Source organism: Oncorhynchus nerka, linkage group LG10 (assembly GCF_034236695.1).
Source record: "Oncorhynchus nerka isolate Pitt River linkage group LG10, Oner_Uvic_2.0, whole genome shotgun sequence".
NCBI classification, from domain to species: Eukaryota; Metazoa; Chordata; class Actinopteri; order Salmoniformes; family Salmonidae; genus Oncorhynchus; species Oncorhynchus nerka.
Genome location: NC_088405.1, coordinates 55265069 through 55286778, shown reverse-complemented (window position 1 = coordinate 55286778; position 21710 = coordinate 55265069). Strand labels below are relative to the sequence as shown.

Sequence of the window (21710 nt, the reverse complement as noted above, 5' to 3'; positions counted from 1 at the left end):
TCTATGGTCTCCAGATTCTCTCATTCCGATAATTACTGTTCAAGGACACAAAGCACAACTAGATTTAGTGTTGGAGTGTGTGTGTGATTGTGCTCTCGACAAGCAGTTTTAAACCGATCAGAATGCTCACATTCTGAGAAAAAGACATGTTGTATTCTTTGTTGATTTTGTTTATTCCCGTGAAGTCTACCAATCTCTCTCTCGCTCTCTCTCTCTCCTGCTCCTTCTCACTGAGTAGAAGGCTGCCTAGGTAATTGAAATGTCAAGCAAATTCGGTCTTATTCCCTTCTCCCTTTTTGAAATCTTGCGCTTTAGTGCAGTACAGTTTTTGTCCATTTATTGTCAAATTAATTCCAAATTAATTCCAAATATGACTTTGGGTATTCATGCATGAGACAGGATGATAAGACTGTTTTCATTTGTATTTCTTCCCACTAGTATGCTCTCTTACTTGTCTAAGCTCTCTTTTGGTCTGCTACGAAAGGTCGCTGGTTCGAATACACGAGCCGACGAGGTGAAACATCTGTCGGTGCCCTTGAGCAAGGCACTTAACCCCAAAGAAATGTTACTGCCTCGGTCCCATTTGTTCATATTTATTGTGATGACTTGTTTCTTCATCCTAACTAATGGTAATTGTTTACAGAAAATCCTCAATTGCCTCATTTAGTCTTTTTCACCTTTCCTCTTTTCCGTGATCCCTTCTCATCCACATTCTCTTGCTCTTAAATTACTTCTGAGCACTTCACTTCTTTAATCTTTCTACCCATCCATCTTTCATCTGCACTGGGAGCTCCCCTCTGGCGAAGGTCCCTTGTTCTCTCCCTTGATGTGTATAGATCATCTTTAAGTCAGCTCTAGTCCTGAGGGACAGGAAATGTGGTCAATGTCACACTCTCTCGTTCGCTCGCTTTCTCTTTTCAATTTCCTCCTCCCATGCTGATGGATATGTGCCAACAGATGTGTATGGTTTAGGGAGTGGGAAGCTTCAGATTGATGTCAAAGCTTAAAATTCACTAGGCTCTGAGATTGGTAAGAGAATGTGTGTGTGTACGCTGGCCTGTGTGTGTGTGTGTGTGTGTGTGTGTCTTGGAGTTGTGTTTGTTGCCAGGTGAAGCATGGAGCTAATTGTAATTATAGCAACAGGCATTATGATTGGTCATCGGGTTTAAATGAGGGTATTGGCAGCAGAGGGTGCATTGACTGACTGAGTGTTCCTGCTTTGGAAGCCTGTGAATGCCTAAGTGGTGAGCACCACACTGATAAGCTTTAGGGTTCTGTGGCATGCCTCCCACATACAGTAGATTAACACATCAGGTTTAACATACAGTGGAAGTCGGAAGTTTACATACACTTAGGTTGGAGTCATTAAAACTCGTTTTTCAACCACTTCACCAATTTCTTGTTAACAAACTATAGTTTTGGCAAGTCGGTTAGGACATCTGCTTTGTGCATGACAAGTAATTTTTCCACCAATTGTTTACAGACAGATTATTTCACATATAATTCACTATCACAATTCCAGTGGGTCAGAAGTTTACATACACAAAGTTGACTGTGCCTTTAAACAGCTTGGAAAATTCCAGAAAATGATGTCATGGCTTTAGAAGCTTCTGGCTAATTGACATCATTTGAGTCAATTGGTGGTGTACCTGTGGTTGTATTTCAAGGCCTACCTTCAAACTCAGTGTCTCTCTGCTTTTGATCATGGGAAAATCAAAAGAAATCAGCCCAAAAAGAATTGTAGATCTCCACAAGTCTGGTTCATCCTTCGGAGCAATTTCCAAACGTTCATATGTACAAACAATAGTACGCAAGTATAAACACCATGGGACCACGCAGCCGTCATACAGCTCAGGATGGAGATTCGTTCTGTTCCCTAGAGATAAACGTACTTTGGTGCGAAAAGTGCAAATCAATCCCAGAACAACAGCAAAGAACCTTGTGAAGATGCTGGAGGAAACCGGTAACAAAAGTGTCTATGTCCACAGTAAAACGAGTCCTATATCGACATAACCTGAAAGGCCACTCAGCAAGGAAGAAGCCACTGCTCCAAAACCGCCATTAAAAAAGCCAGTTTGCAACTGCACATGGGGACAAAGATCGTACTTTTTGGAGAAATGTCCTCTGGTCTGATGAAACAAAAATAGAACTGTTTGGCCATAATGACCATCGTTATGTTAGGAAGAGGCTTGCAAGCCGAAGAACACCATCCCAAACGTGAAGCACGGGGTGGCAGCATCATGTTCTGGGGGTTCTTTGCTGCAGGAGGGACTGGTGCACTTCACAAAATAGATGGCATCATGAATAAGGAAAATTATGTGGATATATTGAAGCAACATCTCAAGACATCAGCCAGAAAGTTAAAGCTTGGTTGCAAATGGGTCTTCCAAATGGACAATGACCCCAAGCATACTTCCAAAAGTTGTGGAAAACTGGCTTAAGGACAACAAAGTCGAGGTATTTGAGTGGCCATCACAAAGCCCTGACTTCAATCCCATAGAATATTTGTGGGCAGAACTTAGTGTGTGCGAGCGAGAAGGCCTACAAACCTGACTCAGTTACACCAGCTCTGTCAGGAGGAATGGGCCAAAATTCACCCAACTACCTGAAACATTTGACCCAAGTTAAACAATTTAAAGGCAAAGCTACCAAATACTATTTGAGTGCATGTAAACTTCTGATGAAAGAAATAAAAGCTGAAATAATTCTCTACTATTATTCTGACATTTCACATTCTTAAAATAAAGTGGTGATCCTAACTGACCTAAAACAGGGGATTTTTACTAGGATTAAATGTCAGGAATTGTGAAACTGAGTTTAAATGTATTTGGCTAACGTGTATGTAAACTTCTGACTTCAACTCTAGGTCCTGGATGTCAGGAAGCTTGGCCCCAGTGATGCACTGGGCCGCTACCCTCTGTAAATCAAATCAAATCAAATGTTATTTGTCACATACACATGGTTAGCAGATGTTAATGCGAGTGTAGCGAAATGCTTGTGCTTCTAGTTCCGACAATGCAGTAATAACCAACAAGTAATCTAACTAACGCCTTACGGTCAGATGCCGAGCGGTTTCCATACCAGGTGGTGATGCAACCGGTCAGGATGCTCTCTGCGGCAGCTATAGAACTTTCTGAGGATCTGGGGATCCATGCCAAATCTGAGGGGGAAAAGGTGTTGTTCCCAACTGCCTTGGTGTGTTTGGACCATGATGGTGTGTTTGGACCATGATAGTTTGTTGGTGATGTGGACACCAAGGAACTTAACTCTCGGCCCGCTCCACTTCAGCCCTGTCGATGTTTAATTCGGGGCCTGTTCGGCCCTCTTTATCTATAGTCCACGATCAGCTCCTTTGTCTTGCTCACACTGAGAGGTTGTTGTCCTGGCTCCACACTGCCAGGTCTCTGACCTCTATATAGGCTTTCTCGTTGTTGTCGGTGATCAGGCCTTCCACTGTTGTGTCGTCAGCATACTTAATGATGGTGTTGGAGTTGTTTGACTACACAGTCGTGGGTGAACGGAGTACTGGAAGGAACTAAGTACACACCCCTGAGGGGCCCCAGTGTTGAGGATCAGCGTGGCAGACGTGTTGTTGCCTACCCTTACCACCTGGGGACGGCCCGTCTGTAAGTTCAGGATCCAGTTGCAGAGGGAGGTGTTTAGTCTCAGGGTCCTTAGCTTAGTGATGAGCATTGTGGGCACTATGGTGTTAAACTCTGAGCTGTAGTCAATGTGATGAAAGAAATAAAAGCTGAAATAAATCATTCTCTCTATTATTCTGACATTTCACATTCTTAAAATGTGGTGATCCTAACTGACCTAAGACAGGGAATTTTTACTATGATTAAATGTCAGGAATTGTGAAAAACTGAGTTTAAATGTATTTGGCTAAGGTGTATGTAAACTTCTGAATTCAAGTGTAGATAATGTTTCATTATATTTGTGCTGACAGCATCTATAGATGCCTATTATTCTCTCTGTCCTGCCCTCTCTTTGACAGGCATATCTCTGGAGAATGTCTATGACTACAGTGAGTACTGGGAGGTTGCTCGTGGGCTCTACGCACCATTTGACTGTACAGCCACTATGAAGTCTGGCAATGCTGACGTGTATGAGAACGAGATCCCTGGAGGCCAGTACACCAACCTGCACTTCCAGGCTCACAGCATGGGCCTGGGACACAAGTTCAAGGAGGTGAAGAAGTCCTACACAGAGGCCAACAAGCTGCTGGGTGACCTCATCAAGGTGACAACCAGACTCCTGGTGTCCTTAACACTGGCCTCATTTTCAGCAGTTCAAATTAAAAAACTCACATTCCTCATTCACAAATTGTCTTTTCAGATTCATAATTATTGCTATTAAGGCGGATTTACAAAAGAGTTCTTCTGATTTTGAAGAGAACTTCAGAATGAATTGCCCACTCAATTTGTTCCCTCACATTCCTCCTTTCACTCTCTTAGCTATGTGTGCGTGGGAGGGAGGCTCTACTGTCTCAAAGACAAAATAAAAAACGAAATGGGAATAAGTTTGCAGAAAGTGGAGCCATTAATCTCGCTGCAGCCTGAAGTCAGATCAACCAAGGAGCTTTGAGCAAAGCTTATCTGTTCTGTTCTCCATGCTTCTGTCTGATCTCTCCAATCAATGGCATCTTCTAGCGTTTGGTCTTGCCTTGCTGGTTTTCATTTCCTAGGGCTTAATTAAATGATCAGAGATAGTTGACTTTCTGTTCTTCTCCTCCTACGTTTCCTTCGATGTCATATTGTCCATATCACAGGCACAGTGAGTCTGTGTCTGTTCGATAGTGGACACGCTTACTTCACTTTCATTATGCATGTTTTTTTCTCTCCTCATTCTAACCCCTTTCGTTGTCTTGTCTTTTCACTGTTCCTACAATTGGCTGCAAAAAAAAAAAAAATCTCAAACTATTTTAATCTCGGTCTCCCTTCTTGACTCTACCACACTTCTGTTCACTTCCAATTTGCACGCCAGCTTGAGGTTCCAATGGTAATACACAATAGTCTATGACCGATGGGCTGTAGCACCAGTAATGTTGTGGATAAAATCTTTCATCTCGCTCCTCCTCTCTCCTCTGCCCACTCTGTGTCTGCCTGCCTGCAGGTGACCCCCTCCTCGAAGATTGTGGGCGACCTGGCCCAGTTCATGGTGCAGAACTCTCTGACGAGGGCAGAGGTGGAGGAGAGGGCTGATGAGCTCTCCTTCCCCCTCTCTGTGGTGGAGTTCCTGCAGGGCCACATTGGCATCCCACACGGAGGCTTCCCTGAACCCTTCAGGTCCAAGGTAAAACACACTTCACAAATTCCCAATAAGTCTAACTTCCCTTAGGCCCAAGTTCTTTTCAGCTCGCAACAACATTATTTTTAACACGCTGCTGGGTTGATTCTGTATGGAGAACATGTATTTTACACTGAACTTAAACATAAATGAAACATGTAAAGTGTTGGTCCCATGTTTCATGAGCTGAAATAAAAGATCCCAGAAATGTTTCATACGCATAGAAATCGTATTTCGCTCAAATTTTGATCACACATTTGTTTACATCCCTGTTACTGAGCATTTCTCCTTTGGAAAGATAATCCATCCACCTGAGAGGTGTGGCATATCAAAAAGATGATTAAACACCATGATCATTACACAGATGCACCTTGTGCTGTGGACAATAAAAGGCCACTCTACAATGTGCAGTTTTGTCTCAACACAATGCCACAGATGTCTCAAGTTTTGAAGGAGCGTGCAATTGCCATGCTGACTGCAGGAATGTCCCCCGGAGCTGTTGCCAGAGAATGTAATGTTCATTTCTATACCATAAGCCACCCCCATTTTAGAGAATTTGGCAGTACGTCCAACTGGCCTTACATCCGCAGACCACATGTAACCACACCAGCCCGGGACCTGCTCATCCGGGCTTCTTCACCTGCGGGATCATCTGAGACCAGCCACCTGAACAGCTGATGAAACTATGGGTTTGCACAACTGAAGAATTTCTTAACAAACTGTCAGAAACTGTCTCGGGGAAGCTCATCTGTGTGCTCGTCGTCCTCACCAGTGTCTTGACCTGACTGCAGTTCTGCGTCGTAACTGACTTCAGTGGGCAAATGCTCACCTACGATGACCACTGGCACGTTGAAGTGTGCTCTTCACAGATGAATGATGGTTTCAACTGTACCGGTCAAATGGCAGATTGAGGACAGTGTGTATGGTGTTGTGTGGACGAGCAGTTTGCTGACGTCAGTGTTCTGAACAGAGTGCCCCATGGTGGCGGTGGGGTTATGTTATGGGCAGGCATAAGCTGCAGACAACGAACACAATTGCATTTTATCGATTGCAATTTGAATGCACAGAGATACCGTGATGAGATCCTGAAGCCCATTTCTGTGCCATTTCCTCTGCCGCCATCACCTCATGTTTCAACATGATGCACAGTACCAGTCAAAAGTTTGGCCACACCTACTCATTCAAGGGTTTTTCTTTATTTTAATATTTTCTACATTGTAGAAAAATAGTGAAGACCTCAACTATGAAATGACACATGGAATCATGTGGTAACCAAAAAAAGTGTTAAACAAATCAAAATACATTTTAGCTTCTTCAAAGTAGCCGCCCTTTGCCTTGAGGACAGCTTTGCATTCTCTCAAACAGCTTCACCTGGAATGCTTTTCCAACAGTCTTGAAGGAGTACCCACATATGCTGAGCACTTGTTGGCTGCTTTTCCTTCAGTCTGGGGTCAACTCATCCCAAACCATCTCAATTGGGTTGAGGTTGTGATTTGTGGAGGCCAGGTCATATGATGCAGCACTCACTCACTCACCTTCTTGGTCAAAAACCCTTACACAGTCTGGAGGTGTGTTGGGTCATTATCATTTGTTTTTCAATAGGACAGTTTCACTAAGGGCAAACCGGATGGGATGGTGTATCGCTTGAGAATGCTGTGGTAGCCATGCTGGTTAAGTGTGCCTTGAATTCCAAATAAATCACAGACAGTGTCACCAGTTAAGCACCATCACACCTCCTCCATGCTTCACGGTGGGAACCACACATACGGAGATCAGCCGTTCACCTACTCTGCGACTCACAAAGACACGGCGGTTGGAACCAAAAATCTCAAATTTGCAATCATCATACCAAAGGATGGATTTCTACCGGTTTAATGTCCATTGCTTGTGTTTCTTGGCCCAAGCAAGTCTCTTCTTCTTATTGGTGTCATTTAGTAGTGGTTTCTTTGCAGAAATTTGACCATGAAGGTCTGATTCATACAGTCTCCTCTGAACAGTTGATGTTGAGATGTCTGTTACTTGAACTATGTGAAGCATTTATTTGACCTGCAATTTCTGAGTTTGTCAACTCTAATGAACTTATCCTCTGCAGCAGAGGTAACTCAGGGTAATCCTTTCCTGTGGCGGTCCTCATGAGAGCCAGTTTCATCATTGCGCTTGTTGGTTTTAGCAACTGTATTTGAAGAAACTTTTGAAGTTCTTTGTATGTCCCGTATTGACTGACCTTCATATCTTAAAGTAATGCTGGACTGTTGTTTCTTGTTTATTTGAGCTGTTCTTGCCATAATATGAACTTGGTCTTTTACCAAATAGGGTTATCTTCTGTATACCACCCCTACCTTGTCACAACTGATTGGCTCAAACGCATTAAGATGGAAAGAAATTCCACAAATTCACTTAACAAGGCACACCTGTTTTAATTGGAATGCATTCCAGGTGACTACTCCATGAAGCTGGTTGAGAGAATGCCAAGAGTGTGCAAAGCTGTCATCAAGACAAAGGGTGTCTACTTTAAAGAATCTCAAATATAAACAATATTTTGATTTGTTTAACACTTTTTTGGTTACTACATGATTCCATGTGTTATTTCATAGTTTTGATGTCTTCACTATTATTCTACAATGTAGAAAATAGTAAAAAATAAAGAAAAACCCTTGAATGAGTAGGTGTGTCCAAACTTTTGATTGGTACTGTATGTTGCAAGGATCTGTACAGACTTCCTGGAAGCTGAACATTTTCCAATTCCTCCATGACCTGCATTCTCACCAGACATGTCATCTGTTGAACATGTTGGGAATGCTCTGGATTGACGTGTACGACAGCGTATTCCTTTCCCGCCAATATCCAGCATCTTCACATAGTCATTGAAGAGGAGTGGGACAACCTTCCATAGGGCTCAATCAACAGCCTGATCAACTCTAGGCGAAGGAGATGCATGAGACAAATGGTGGTCACACTGACTGGTTTTCTGATCCATGCCCCTACATTTTTTTAAATTGAAGCTATGTATTTCCAGTCATGTGAAATTCATATATTAGGGCCTAATTCATTTTTTTTTTTTTGTACTGATTTCCTTATATGAACTGTAACTCAAATCGTTGATTGTTGAATGCTGCGTTTATATTTTTGTTCAGTGTATACAGTGGGGCAAAAAAGTGTTTAGTCAGCCACCAATTGTGCAAGTTCTCCCACTTAAAAAGATGAGGCCTGTAATTTTCATCATAGGTACACTTCAACTATGACAGACAAAATGATGGGGAAAAATCCAGAAAATCACATTGTAAGATTTTTAATAATGAGTTTATTTGCCAATTATGGTGGACAATACGTATTTGGTCACCTACAGACAAGCAAGATTTCTGACTCTCACAGACCTGTAACTTCTTCTTTAAGATGCTCCTCTGTCCTCCACTCGTTACCTGTATTAATGGCACCTGTTTGAACTTGTTATCAGTATAAAAGACACCTGTCCACAACCTCAAACAGTCACACTCCACTATGGCCAAGACCAAAGAGCTGTCAAAGGACACCAGAAACAAAATTGTAGACCTGCACCAGGCTGGGAAGACTGAATCTGCAATAGGTAAGCAGCATGGTTTGAAGAAATCAACTGTGGGAGCAATTATTAGGAAATGGAAGACACACAAGACCACTGATAATCTCCCTCGATCTGGGGCTCCACGCAAGATCTCACCCCTTGGGGTCAAAATGATCACAAGAACGGTGAGCAAAAATCCCAGAACCACACGGGGGGACCTAGTGAATGACCTGCAGAGAGCTGGGACCAAAGTAACAAAGCCTACCATCAGCAACACACTACGCCGCCAGGGACTCAAATCCTGCAATGCCAGACGTGTCCCCCTGCTTAAGCCAGTACATGTCCAGGCCCATCTGAGGTTTGCTAGAGAGCATTTGGATGATCCAGAAGAAGATTTGGTCAGATGAAACCAAAAATATAACTTTTTGGTAAAAACTCAACTCGTTGTGTTTGGAGGACAAAGAATGCTGAGTTGCATCCAAAGAACACCATACCTACTGTGAAGCATGGGGGTGGAAACATCATGCTTTTGGGCTGTTTTTCTGCAAAGGAACCAGGACTACTGATCCGTGTAAAGGAAAGAATGAATGGGGCCATGTATCGTGAGATTTTGAGTGAAAACTTCCTTCCATCAGCAAGGGCATTGAAGATGAAACGTGGCTGGGTCTTTCAGCATGACAATGATCCCAAACACACCGCCCGTGCAACGAATGAGTGGCTTTGTAAGAAGCATTTCAAGGTCCTGGAGTGGCCTAGCCAGTCTCCAGATCTCAACCCCATAGAAAATCTTTGGAGGGAGTTGAAAGTCTGTGTTGCCCAGCAACAGACTCAAAACATCACTGCTCTAGAGGAGATATGCATGGAGGAATGGGCCAAAATACCAGCAACAGTGTGTGGAAACCTTGTGAAGACTTACAGAAAACGTTTGACCTCTATCATTGCCAACAAAGGGTATATAACAAAGTATTGAGAAACTTTTGTTATTGACCAAATACTTATTTTCCACCATAATTTGCAAATAAATTCATTAAAAATCCTACAATGTGATTTTTCTGGATTTTTTTTCTCATTTTGTCTGTCACAGTTGAAGTGTACCTATGATGAAAATTACAGGCCTCTCATCTTTTTAAGTCTGAGAACTTGCACACTTGGTGGCTGACTGAATACTTTTTTGCCCCACCGTATCTGCCTTTTCACAGCCAACCATAATGGCAGGATTTGTACTCCCACAGACAGTATTAAAGATTATTAGGTTTGGTACTCTATGGATTTAACATTAAGAGTACATTTATTATGTTCCACTTACATTATACAGTAGGTAGAGCTCCGAAAATGTTAGATTTATAACCCACTACGACAGGATCCCATTAAGTCATATAAATACTTTGTTTGAAAAGTTTGCCTGTTTTTGTCCCTCTACTGTCCTTGGAGATCTCGCACCATTTCATCTGTTTGAAATTTGAATAAATATGATTTATTTCCCATCTCTAAGAATCTCCACAATTACCCAGAAACATTTCCCCTGAAGCTCAGTTGTTTTCTACAATCAAATGTGTCCCTCACCTCACCAGGGTACAAAGCAGTTCCCGTCTTCTTGTTTGTCCCCCCCTCCCCCCATCAAACGCATGGTTGCTCTTGTGTAATTTATTTTGCAGATCAGTTCAAACTTAAAAAGGCCACCTGCTTATGTATAACATCATGTATAACAAATGAATGGAACAGCCATTATGTTGCAGCTATTTCTCATTTCCGACAGATGCCTAGCATTATCTATGTTAATTATTACAAATCAAAGTATTTTGTGAATTGTTCCGAATACAACAGGTATTACCGTGAAATGCTTTCTTACGAGCCCTTAACAATAATGCAGTTCAAGAAGTAGAGTTCAGAAAATATTCACTAAATGAACTAAAGTGAAAAAATAAAATAAAAATGAGCACAAGAAAATTACATAACAATAACAAGGCTCTATACAGGGGGTACCAAGTCAATGTGCGGGGGTAAAGGTTAGTCGAGGTAATTTGTACATGTAGGTAGGGGTAAAGTGACTATGCATAGATAATAAACAGCGAGTAACCGCAGTGTAAATACAAAGGGTGGCCATTTGATTAATTGTTCAGCAGTCTTAGGGCTAGGGGGTAGAAGCTGTTAAGGAGCCTTTTGGTCCTAGATGCTCCGGTACCGCTTGCCGTGTGGTAGAAGAGAGAACATTCTATGACTTGGGTGACTGGAGTCTTTGACAATAGTTTGGGGCCTTCCTCTGACACCGCCTAGTATATACAGTTGAAGTCAGAACTTTACATAGGTAGGTAGGAGTCATTAAAACTAGTTTTTCAACTACTCCACAAATTTCTTGCTAACAAACTATAGTTTTGGCAAGTCTGTTAGGACATCTACTTTGTGCAAGACACAAGTCATTTTTCCAACAATTGTTTACAGACAGATTATTTAACTTATAATTCACTGTATCACAATTCCAGTGGGTCAGAAGTTTACATACTAAGTTAGTTGACTGTGCCTTTAAACAGCATGGAAAATTCCAGAAAATGATGTCATGGCTTTAGAAGCTTCTGGCTAATTGACATCATTTGAGTCAATTGGAGGTGTACCTGTGGATGTATTTCAAGGCCTACCTTCAAACTCAGTGCCTCTTTGCTTGACATCTTGGGAAAATCAAAAGAAATCAGCTTAGACCTCAGAAAATAAATTGTTGTCTGGTTCATCCTTGGGACCATTTTCCAAACGCCTGATGCTACCACGTTCATCTGTACAAACAATTAGTACCCAAGTATAAACACCATGGGACCACGCAGCCATCATACCGCTCAGGAAGGAGACAGATTAATGTACTTTGGTGCGTAAATCAATCCCAGAACAACAGCAAAAGACCTTGTGGAGATGCTGGAGGAAACGGGTACAAAGTATCTATATCCACAGTAAAACGAGTCCTATATTGAGTGAGTGTTGAGTGAGTCACTGGTACTTCCTGCTTTAGTTTTTGCTTGTAAGCTGGATTCAGGAGGATAGAATTATGGTCCGATTTGCCAAATGGAGGATGAGGGAGAGCTTTCTACGCCTCTGTATGTGGAGTAAAGGTTGTCTCGGGTTTATTTTCCCCTGGTTGCACATGTGACATGCTGGTAGAAATGAGGTAAAACAGATTTAAGTTTCCCTGCATTAAAGTCCCCGGCCACTAGGAGCGCTGTTTCTGGATGAGCATTTTATTGTTTGCTTACGGCCTTATTGAGCTCCTTGAGTGCCGTCTTAGTGCCAGCATCGGTTTGTGGTGGTAAATAGTCGGCTACGAATAATATAGAACTCTCTTGGTAGATAGTGTGGAATACAGCTTATCATGAGGTATTCTACCTCAGGCGAGCAATACATTGAGACTTCTTTAATATTAGACATGGCACACCAGGAGTTATTGACAAATAGACACACACCTCCCCCTCGTCTTACCAGACGTAGCTGCTCTGTCCTACCGATGCACAGAGAAGCCAGCCAGCTCTGTTATCCATGTTGTCAGTTCAGTCACATCTCTGAAACATAAGGTATTACTTTAATGTCCCATTGGTAGGATAGTCTTAATCGTAGATTGTCCAGTTTGTTTTTCAATGATTGCACGTTGCCTAATAAGGAGGGAAGTGGTGGTTTACCTACTCGTCAGCGAATTCTTACAAGGAACCTCGCCCTCCTCCCCCTTTTCCTCCATCTTCACGCTGATGACTGGGATGTGGGCCTTGTCTTGACAAAGCAGTATTGTATATCCTTCGCCTCGGACTCATTAAAGAAAAAATCTTCATCCAGTTTGAGGTGAGTAATCGCTGTTCTGATGTCCAGAAGCTATTTTCGGTCATAAGAGACGGTAGCAGCAACATTATGTACAAAATGAGTTACAAACAATGCGAAAAAACAAACAAAATAACACGGTTGGTTAGGAGCCCGTGAAACGTCAGTCCTCCCCTCCGGCGCCATTATATCCACTCATGTTTGCTTGTAATGTTAAAACACTGCGTTATATTTTCAAGGGCTTGCTTTGATCTGAAAAAGCTAAACCGGTCTAAACTGTTTCTTATAAGAACTCTGACTCCCTGTCATTCTAGCTCCCTTTGGCCTGTTAGTGGCTGACTTCTAACCTCTGCCCCCAGGTGCTGAAGAATATGCCACGGGTGGAGGGCCGCCCTGGTGCCTCTCTGCCCGCCATGGACTTCCAGGCCCTAGAGAAACAGCTGCGAGAGACACACGGAGATGACATTACTCCCGAGGATGTGATGTCAGCAGCCATGTACCCCAAGGTGTTCCAGGAGTTCAAGGAGTTCACCCATCAGTTTGGCCCCGTGGACTGCCTCAACACACGCCTGTTCCTCGATGGACCCAAGATTGCTGAGGAGTTCGAGGTCACTCTCACCATTTGTTTTCTTTCATATTCTTCAAGTGGATGTGAAGTGTGATTAGTTTGAAATGAACTTACTGATTGCAATATATTTGCCACTGTTCTGTTTTCCTCTGATCGCACTTTCTGTTTGTCCCTGTGTCTGTCAGGTGGAGTTGGAGCGAGGGAAGACCCTCCACATCAAAGCCCTGGCCCTGGGAGACCTCAACAAGGCTGGCCAGAGGGAGGTGTTCTTTGAGCTGAATGGAGCGCTCAGATCTGTCCTGGTCAAGGATACAGTGGCCATGAAGGTGCAGTACAGACATTCACATTAGCTCTCAACACAATGTTCCATTCAATTCTTAAAATGCGTAACAAGTTCAATCTATTCCCGCAAAATAGATGCATATCATATCCACACCAATATCTCAATAGACACGTGGTGCTCCTGCAAACTCACCAAGTGTACTCTCCCACCCACCCAGGAGATGCACTTCCACCCCAAGGCGCTGAAGGACGTGCGTGGCCAGGTGGGGGCGCCCATGCCTGGGAAGGTGGTGGAGGTGAAGGTGAAGCAGGGCCAGACGGTGGAGAAGGGCCAGCCTCTGTGTGTGCTCAGCGCCATGAAGATGGAGACAGTGGTCAACTCTCCACTCTCCGGCACCGTGGTCAAGATTTACGTCAATGCCGACAGCAGCCTGGAGGGAGACGACCTCATCCTGGAGATCACCGAGTAGGACAGGAAAGGCCACCAGCAGGAACCATTAACCATAGCACAACCTTAGCACAACCTTAGCGCTTCAAGTCACACATGCTAAAGTACAAGTCCAACTGTAGAAAAGACAGATATATTTTTGAAATTCTGGAAAATATATATAGTATGATTGTAATCAAGTAACATTTAGTTGGTTTGTTTTCTTGTTGGAGAGCTTCCTATGATGTTTGCACTTGTGTGATATATGCGGTAATCCACTCACTTTAGAAACCGAAAAGTACAATCATTAACCATTAATCTTGACTAATCTGTAAGATTTCAATGTACGTCATTCTCGAACGCGTTCACGAAGAGTGAAATTGCTGAGGCTATGCGAATGAAAAAATGATTTCATTAATAAGTAGAAAGCAATTGATAAGCAGTAGACATTCAGGTATTTAATGCAATGTAAAATATTGGCTTATCATGTTTTAAATTCCACAACATTTTGGGCCATCCCTGTACGAGCATCACCCACCCTGGTTTTGATAATTTGATATGTTTAAATATAAAAATGAAAGTTAACGTAAATGTAATAATATAGATGTTCAACCATAAGTGTTCTTTCCAGCCTCCATCTCACTACGTTGACCGAGTAAAGATGTTTTAAGCATCTACTCTCAATACATGTGTTCACTCATTGCGTTACTTTCACACATTTTTCCCAACCCGTTTTAAAATTAAACAAGCTTTTACTGTACAATTCCCTATTGAATCATAAGTGACTCAGTTGACCAAAACTGTTCTTTTCGATATGGAACCTAAAAGACCATTCTTTATTTTGACCAATTGCTTTGCTATGTACATGAATGCAAATATTCTTGATATTGATATTATGGCAACTCGCTGTGAATTCTAAACATAGAAATGAATCATACTGAATTGGACATATTTAGTTCTGGTACTCATTGGGACAGACTGGACTCTGGTTAGATTTACAGATTGTAGGGGGTAGTTTTAATGTGCTTTATCTGTGATAGTAGATTACTAAGGGGTTGTTGTTGTTTTTTCGCCCATCCGTCCGCCCTCTCCCTCCCCATTTACTCTCCCTCCCCCAATTGTAAACCTGAATAAACTATGACAAAATAATTGGGGCCAATTTTTTTATTTCTTTTATTTTTTGTGTGGAGAGTAAATGGTAGGCTATATTTGAATGTTACTGCTGTGTATGGCATGACCTTACAGTACATGCTGGGCAATTCCTGAGTGCTCTTAACGGATGTTAAATGTTTACAGATTCTCATTCTGTCACAACTGTCATGGTAATCACTTAGTGTGACTGTTCACATCTGTGGTGAGTGTGTTGATGACCATGAACATTGGTTATGTAATGCAGTATTTGCAGTGCAAAGGGAATTGTGAAATGTTATTGATTTAAGATTTTTTTTTGACACGTCAAAAATCTGCAAAGGCATGAGTAAAATAAAAAAAGTACTAATTTTCTTGTCTCTTAGACTTGTTTAATAAAACTGTTGTTCTATCAAACCATTAAACCAATGTTTCTTAGACTCTTATAACGCCTGAATGTGAAACATAAGACTTAAGCCTACTAATACAACAATTTATCCTGGGAACTTACTAGCGACATGCATCAAATATTTTCTAAGGCAAATAGGAGACTATATACAGGAAAAACAAATATTAGTGAGCTTTATACGCAGATGTACAGGTAACTGACCAAATACGGAGACACTAACATAGTGTCTTAATAGGGTGTTGGGCCACCATGAGCCAGAACAGCTTTAATGTGCCTTGGCATACATTCTACATGTTTCTGAAACTCTTTTGCAAGAATGCGACACCATTCTTCCATGGGGAAAATTCCATCATTTGGTGTTTTGTTGATGAAGGTGGAAAACGCTGTCTCGGGCACCACTCCAGAATCTCCATAAGTGTTAAATTGGGTTGAGATCTGGTGACGTTTGGCACATGGTTTACGTTGTTTTCGTGCTCCTCAAACCATTCCGTCACCAGTGGATTTGCCCTGTGTGTCATAGCCATGGTAGCCAAAATAATGACCTGCCCAGCATTTATATACATGACCCTAAGCATGATGGAATGTTAATTGCTTAATTAACTCAAGAACCACACCTCTGTGTCTACTTTGTATCCCTCATTTACTCAAGAGTTTTCCTTATTTTGGCAGTTACCTGTATTTGTAAGCGTTAACGTTGCTACCGTTTATATGGAATAGCAATGCAATTTGCATTCTAGTCTCTTTCTGGGGATGTGGATTTATGTGGCATTTGTTATCTCATCCTTCCATGGCATTTTTGTCTGTTTTGATAACATCAGTTTTAAGATATGCAAATACTAATTCAGTGTAACCATGTTCTTTTCAATGTGACAACTTTGAAAGAAATTAAAAGGTCATACATAACACAGTTGCCTCGCTCTTTGTCATTTGAACGTTTTGATAATCGAGCTTGTGTGTAATGGTGCATCTGAAACCTACAGTGTGAGGCTCAGTTCAAGCTCTTCTAAAGAAGAGTAGCGTGAAATAATCAACATGGCAGACAAATAATCACCTATGAAAACGATTCAATAATTGTGACCATTTGTGAGTCGACAGGTATAATTAATTTGCAGATTCAATTATAGGGGGAAAAGAACAGGTGATTGATAGTTGATAATGCCCCCACTAATGGAAACGTGCAGGAGCCCAAATGTTTTATTTTAACTAGGCAAGTCAGTTAAGAACAAATTCTTATTTACAATGACGGCTTAGGAACAGTGGGTTAACTGCCTTGTTCAGGGGAAGAACGACAGATTTTTACCTTGTCAGCTCAGGGATTTGATCTTGCAACTTTTCGGTTACTGGCCAAATGCTCTAACCACTAGGCTACCTGCCACCTCAGATGGAGCACATCGATTGATTGCTAATGGAGTAATCCCTTAATGGATCCAAATTGATGGAAATGAGGACAACTCGTGTGTTTGTCCGTTCCTTAGCATGCCGCAATGTTCATAATGTTGACATTGAGTCAATAGTTACACCCGGTTACACTTCATCTTTTCTAAAGCCTGAAATCCACGCGTTTACACAGCCTCAGTTTCAAAACTGAGTAGCGTACTATTATTATATGATATTACTGCAGTGATGGATGATGGGCCTGAGAGCTGCCATATGCTCCTTTGGAGAAGTGGTGGTGTCGTTTGCAGGCGTTGATTGATGGCTCCGTCTGCACCAGGGTACCTGTGGGTGCTGAACATGACCATGTGATGGTTTGATGTGGAGGGACTGAGGGACTGAGGTAATGTAGGAGGCTGAATGACTAGACAGAAGAGACACGGAGTCCTTATTGCTCGCTTAGATGTAGATGGGTTGCAAAGTGCATGCTAAATGGCTGTGTTTCAAATGTTATATTTTTGAGGAGGGAGTTAACCCCAGATAATCATACCTCATCATGAGAGTTGGTGCTTCTTCGATATTAGAAATATGCCTTAGTTGCAGTCTGTCATAGATGTTTGATCCAGTGCCCCCACCACCTTCCTCCCATTCAGTCCTAATGTATCTGACATCTCATCTTTCAGTCTGCTCCTTCTCCCCCTGGCTCCTCTCTGTTAGCTTGGCTCACTCTGCCATCCTCCCACAAGTAAACAGTGCAGCAGCCACTTTTGCAGAACATCTCAGCGACAGAATTCATTTATACAGGTGCGGCTCAGGCTCTCTGTCCAAGTAACAAAGCTACTATGATATAGGTGGTCCTCTCTTCTCTGTTTTGTTTGGTCGTTATCCCCTTAGTTTGTGCTAATTAGTAGCGTGTGAGCTTGCTGTGACAATGGGGCTAACCGTGGGCTAGTGTACACTACCAGTGTGACAGGACACTGGCGGGGAAGGACACAGTGAAGGGTTGTCTTCCCACAGAATGAGGTCAAGTACTAAACTGGTATCAGTATTTTTTTAAGGAATTCATTAGCCTAATACCATCTCAACGTGGTCTGTTGTTGTTAATGAAATGAAGCCCAGGTTTCATTAGAGAAGTAAAATGGCACCTTGGTGCTGAGATTTGTCCAGGAGTAGGAGTGTTAGAAGTGTTTATCAAATCAAAGTTTATTAGTCGCGTACACAAATTAGCAGATGTTATAGCAGGTGCAGTGAAATGCATGTTTTTCTAGCTCCAACAGCGCTGTAAATGTCTAATAATACAATACTAATACACAAATTATCCCCCCAAAAAATACACATATAGTATAAGTCAAACGTTTGGACACACCTACTCATTCAAGGGATTTTATTTTTACTATTTTCTACATTGTAGAAAAACTATGAAATAACACATGGAATCATGTCGTAACCAAAAAATTGTTAAGCAAATAAATATATTTAAGATTCTTCAAAATAGCCACCCTTTGCCTTGATGACAGCTTTGCAATCTCTCTGAACATACTCTAAAACAGCTTCAGGAGGAATGATTTTCCAACAGTCTTGAAGGAGGTCCCGCATATGCTGAGCACTTGTTGGCTACTTTTCCTTCACTATACGGTCCAACATGCAACAATTTCAATGATTTTACTAAGTTACAGTTCATATAAGGAAATCAGTCAAATTTTTTAATTAGGCCCTAATCTATGGATTTCACATGACTGGGCAGGGCTTGGCTCCCAAGTTGGTGGGCCTATTCCCTCCCAGGCACATGACTTGGGGGCTGGGCCCACCCACTGGGGAGCCAGGTCCAGCCAATCAGGATGACTCCTCAGTTTCACCAGCTGTCTGGGTGGCTGGTGTCAGACCATCCCACAGGTGAAAAAGACGGATGTGGAGGTCTTGGGCTGGCGTGGTTACACGTGGTCTGCGGTTGTGAGGCCAGTTGGACGTACTGCCAAATTCTCTAAAATTATGTTGGAGGCGGATTATGGTAAAGAAATTAACATTAAATTCTCTGACAACAGCTCTGGATCACATTCCTGCTGTCAGCATGCCAATTGCACTCTCCCTCAAAACTTGAGACATCTGTGGTATTGTGTTGTGACAGCTGCACATTTTACAGTGGGCTTTTATTGTCCCCAGCCTAAGGTGCACCTGTGTAATGATCATGCTGTTTAATCAGCTTCTTGATATGCCACACCTGTCAGGTGGATGGATTATCTTGGCAATGGAGAAATACTCACTAACAGGGATGTAAACAAATTTGTTCACAAGATTTGAGATAAATTAGATTTTTGTGTGGATGGAACATTTCTGGGAACTTTTATTTCAGTTGATGAAACATGGGACCAACACTTTACATGTTGCGTTTATATTTTTGTTCACTATAAATACGTGGTGTGTATAGACAGTATGTACAATATACAAGTAGGACTTATTTTCCACCATAATTTGCAAATAAATTCATACAAAATCCTACAATGTGATTTTCTGGATTTTTTTTCTCATTTTGTCTGTCACAGTTGAAAATTACAGGCCTCTCATCTTTTTTAAGTGGGAGAACTTTCACAATTGGTGGCTGACTAAATACTTTTTTGCCCCACTATACATATAAAGTGAGATATCAATTTGCATAATGTCCGAGATCAAATTACATTTCAACAGAATGATGTTGCAAGAATGCTAATCGTACCTGTTTCTAACTACATAAAATATTTCAGAACAATAAACATAATATAAAACAAATTCAAGTGACCAGTGTTCAATGTACATAGGGTAGCAGTCTTTAAAGTGTAGGGTAGAGTACCGGGTGGAAGCCGGCTTGTGACGGTGACTAAGGTACAAGGCAGGGTACCAGGTGGAGGCCGGCTAGTGATAACTGTTTAACAGTCTGATGACCTGGAGATGGAAACTGTTTTTCAGTCTCTCGGTCCCAGCTTTGATGCACTTTTACCATCTCTGCCTGCTAAATGGTAGCAGGGTGAACAGGCCTTGGCTCGGGGGACTGAGGTCCTCGATCTTCTTGGCCTTCCTGTGACACCGACATGCTGTAGATGTCCTGCGCTCATCGAATGGCATGCTTTGAGCTATTTACATGTGAAAATGAATGCCATATGCTGCATTTGCTATAGGCCTATTGTTTACCTTTTTGTTGGTGACACTTTGATATCTTGATAATATGCAGATGTTTAAAGGGCAAATCCACAGGTGAAACAATAACCAAACGTTCGCCCTGCCTCTGTTTTGGTAAAAAGCTGAGGGATGGGCCTGGAGAAATGTAATCCCTCTCAGATTAATAGACAGAGCTATGGATGCAAGGATTGACCATCCATGATATGAAAATGATTGTTTTGACCATGTTATGAGGCTACACAGCGTTTGTTTACATTTACATTGTTTACAAACATTGGAGAAAAACAAGCTTATATTTTGGGTTCTCATGGATTATGACAGTCGGACTAAAGCTCATGAGGTATTTATAAATTATATTCTTCAATAATCAATGGATATATAATCAATGGTTATATATATATATAATACTACCGTTCAAAAGTTTGGGGTTACTTGTAAATGTTCTTGTTTTTGAAAGAAAAGCCCTTTTTTCCATTAAAATAACATCAAATTGATCAGAAATACAGTGTAGACATTGTTAACGTTGTAAATAACTATTGTAGCTGGAAACGGCAGATTTTTAAAATGGAATATCTACATAGGCATACAGAGGCCCATTATCAGCAACCATCACTCCTGTGTTCCAATGGTACGTTGTGTTAGCTAATCCAAGTTTATCATTTTAAAAGGCTAATTGATCATTAGAAAACCCTTTTGCAATTATGTTAGCACAGCTGAAAACTGTTGTATGATTAAAGAAGCAATAAAACTGACCTTCTTTAGACTAGTTGAGTATCTGGAGCATCAGCATTTGTAGGTTTGATTACAGGCTCATAATGGCCAGAAACAAAGTACTTTCTTCTGAAACTTGTCAATCTATTCTTGTTCTGAGAAATTAAGGCTATTCCATGCGAGAAATTGCCAAGGAACTGAAGATCTTGTGTACTACTCCCTTTACAGAACAGCGCAAACTGGCTCTAACCAGAATAGAAATAGGAATGAGAGGCCCCGGTGCACAACTGAGCAAGAGGACAGGTACATTGGAGTGTCTAGTTTGAGAAACAAGTCCTCAGCTGGTAGCTTCATTAAATTGTCCCCGCAAAACACCAGTCTCAACGTCAACAGTGAAGAGGCTACTCCGGGATGCTAAGTCAAGGGGTCTGAATACTTTACAAGAGCACTGTAATCCGTGGTCTGTGGGATACTTGCAGCTGTCATATTGCTTGACCTGTTTTGATGGGATTTGTCTTGCCACTGTGCCGTACAATACTCTGTGACAGCATTAAACATAGTTCAATAAGTCTGTATTTACAACAGAGGTATGTCTGTTTCCTGGATATTACCCCTTTCATCCCTCTGATTTAGAAATGAAGACGTTACTTAATGGATTCCCCTGGGGGAAGCCTGAAGCCAAGTCTATTAAATGCTCATCTCTCATGTCAGTTCTCTGCTCTCATGCAAAAAAGGAGGCCACATACACAACAATATTAATAATGCTAATAGCCCAACAGTCAAAACATGGATTTTCTGATTATATCTTAGGGTTGAGGAGGACTGTATTTGTTTTGGTGGTGGAGAAGGCTAATTTGATTTAAAGTATCGGTGAGGCTATCCACAAACTGTCTTTTCTTAATGAAAGCAATCTGCTGCACATTAAGAATGGCAGTGTGGACATGCATATACAATATATCAAATATGTTTAATCAGTCAGTTCTTCTTCAGTGCTCATATAGGAAGCCTAATGTCTTTATTTGCTAATAAGTAATCATAGACA

General features: G+C 41.7%; 1 protein-coding gene across 2 annotated transcripts in view; it reads left to right on the top strand.

Moving 5' to 3' along the window:
- LOC115135653 (pyruvate carboxylase, mitochondrial-like) overlaps window positions 1-15397 on the top strand; it is a 92787-nt gene extending 77390 nt beyond the window's left edge. For both annotated transcript variants that reach the window (XM_029670555.2, XM_029670554.2), the window contains exons 17-21: window positions 4001-4245; window positions 5119-5298; window positions 12979-13227; window positions 13373-13513; window positions 13688-15397. In XM_029670555.2, the coding sequence (XP_029526415.2) occupies window positions 4001-4245; window positions 5119-5298; window positions 12979-13227; window positions 13373-13513; window positions 13688-13939 (1067 nt within the window). In that variant the 3' untranslated portion in view covers window positions 13940-15397. The remainder of the gene's footprint in view (window positions 1-4000; window positions 4246-5118; window positions 5299-12978; window positions 13228-13372; window positions 13514-13687) is intronic.
- Window positions 15398-21710: the final 6313 nt, after the last annotated feature.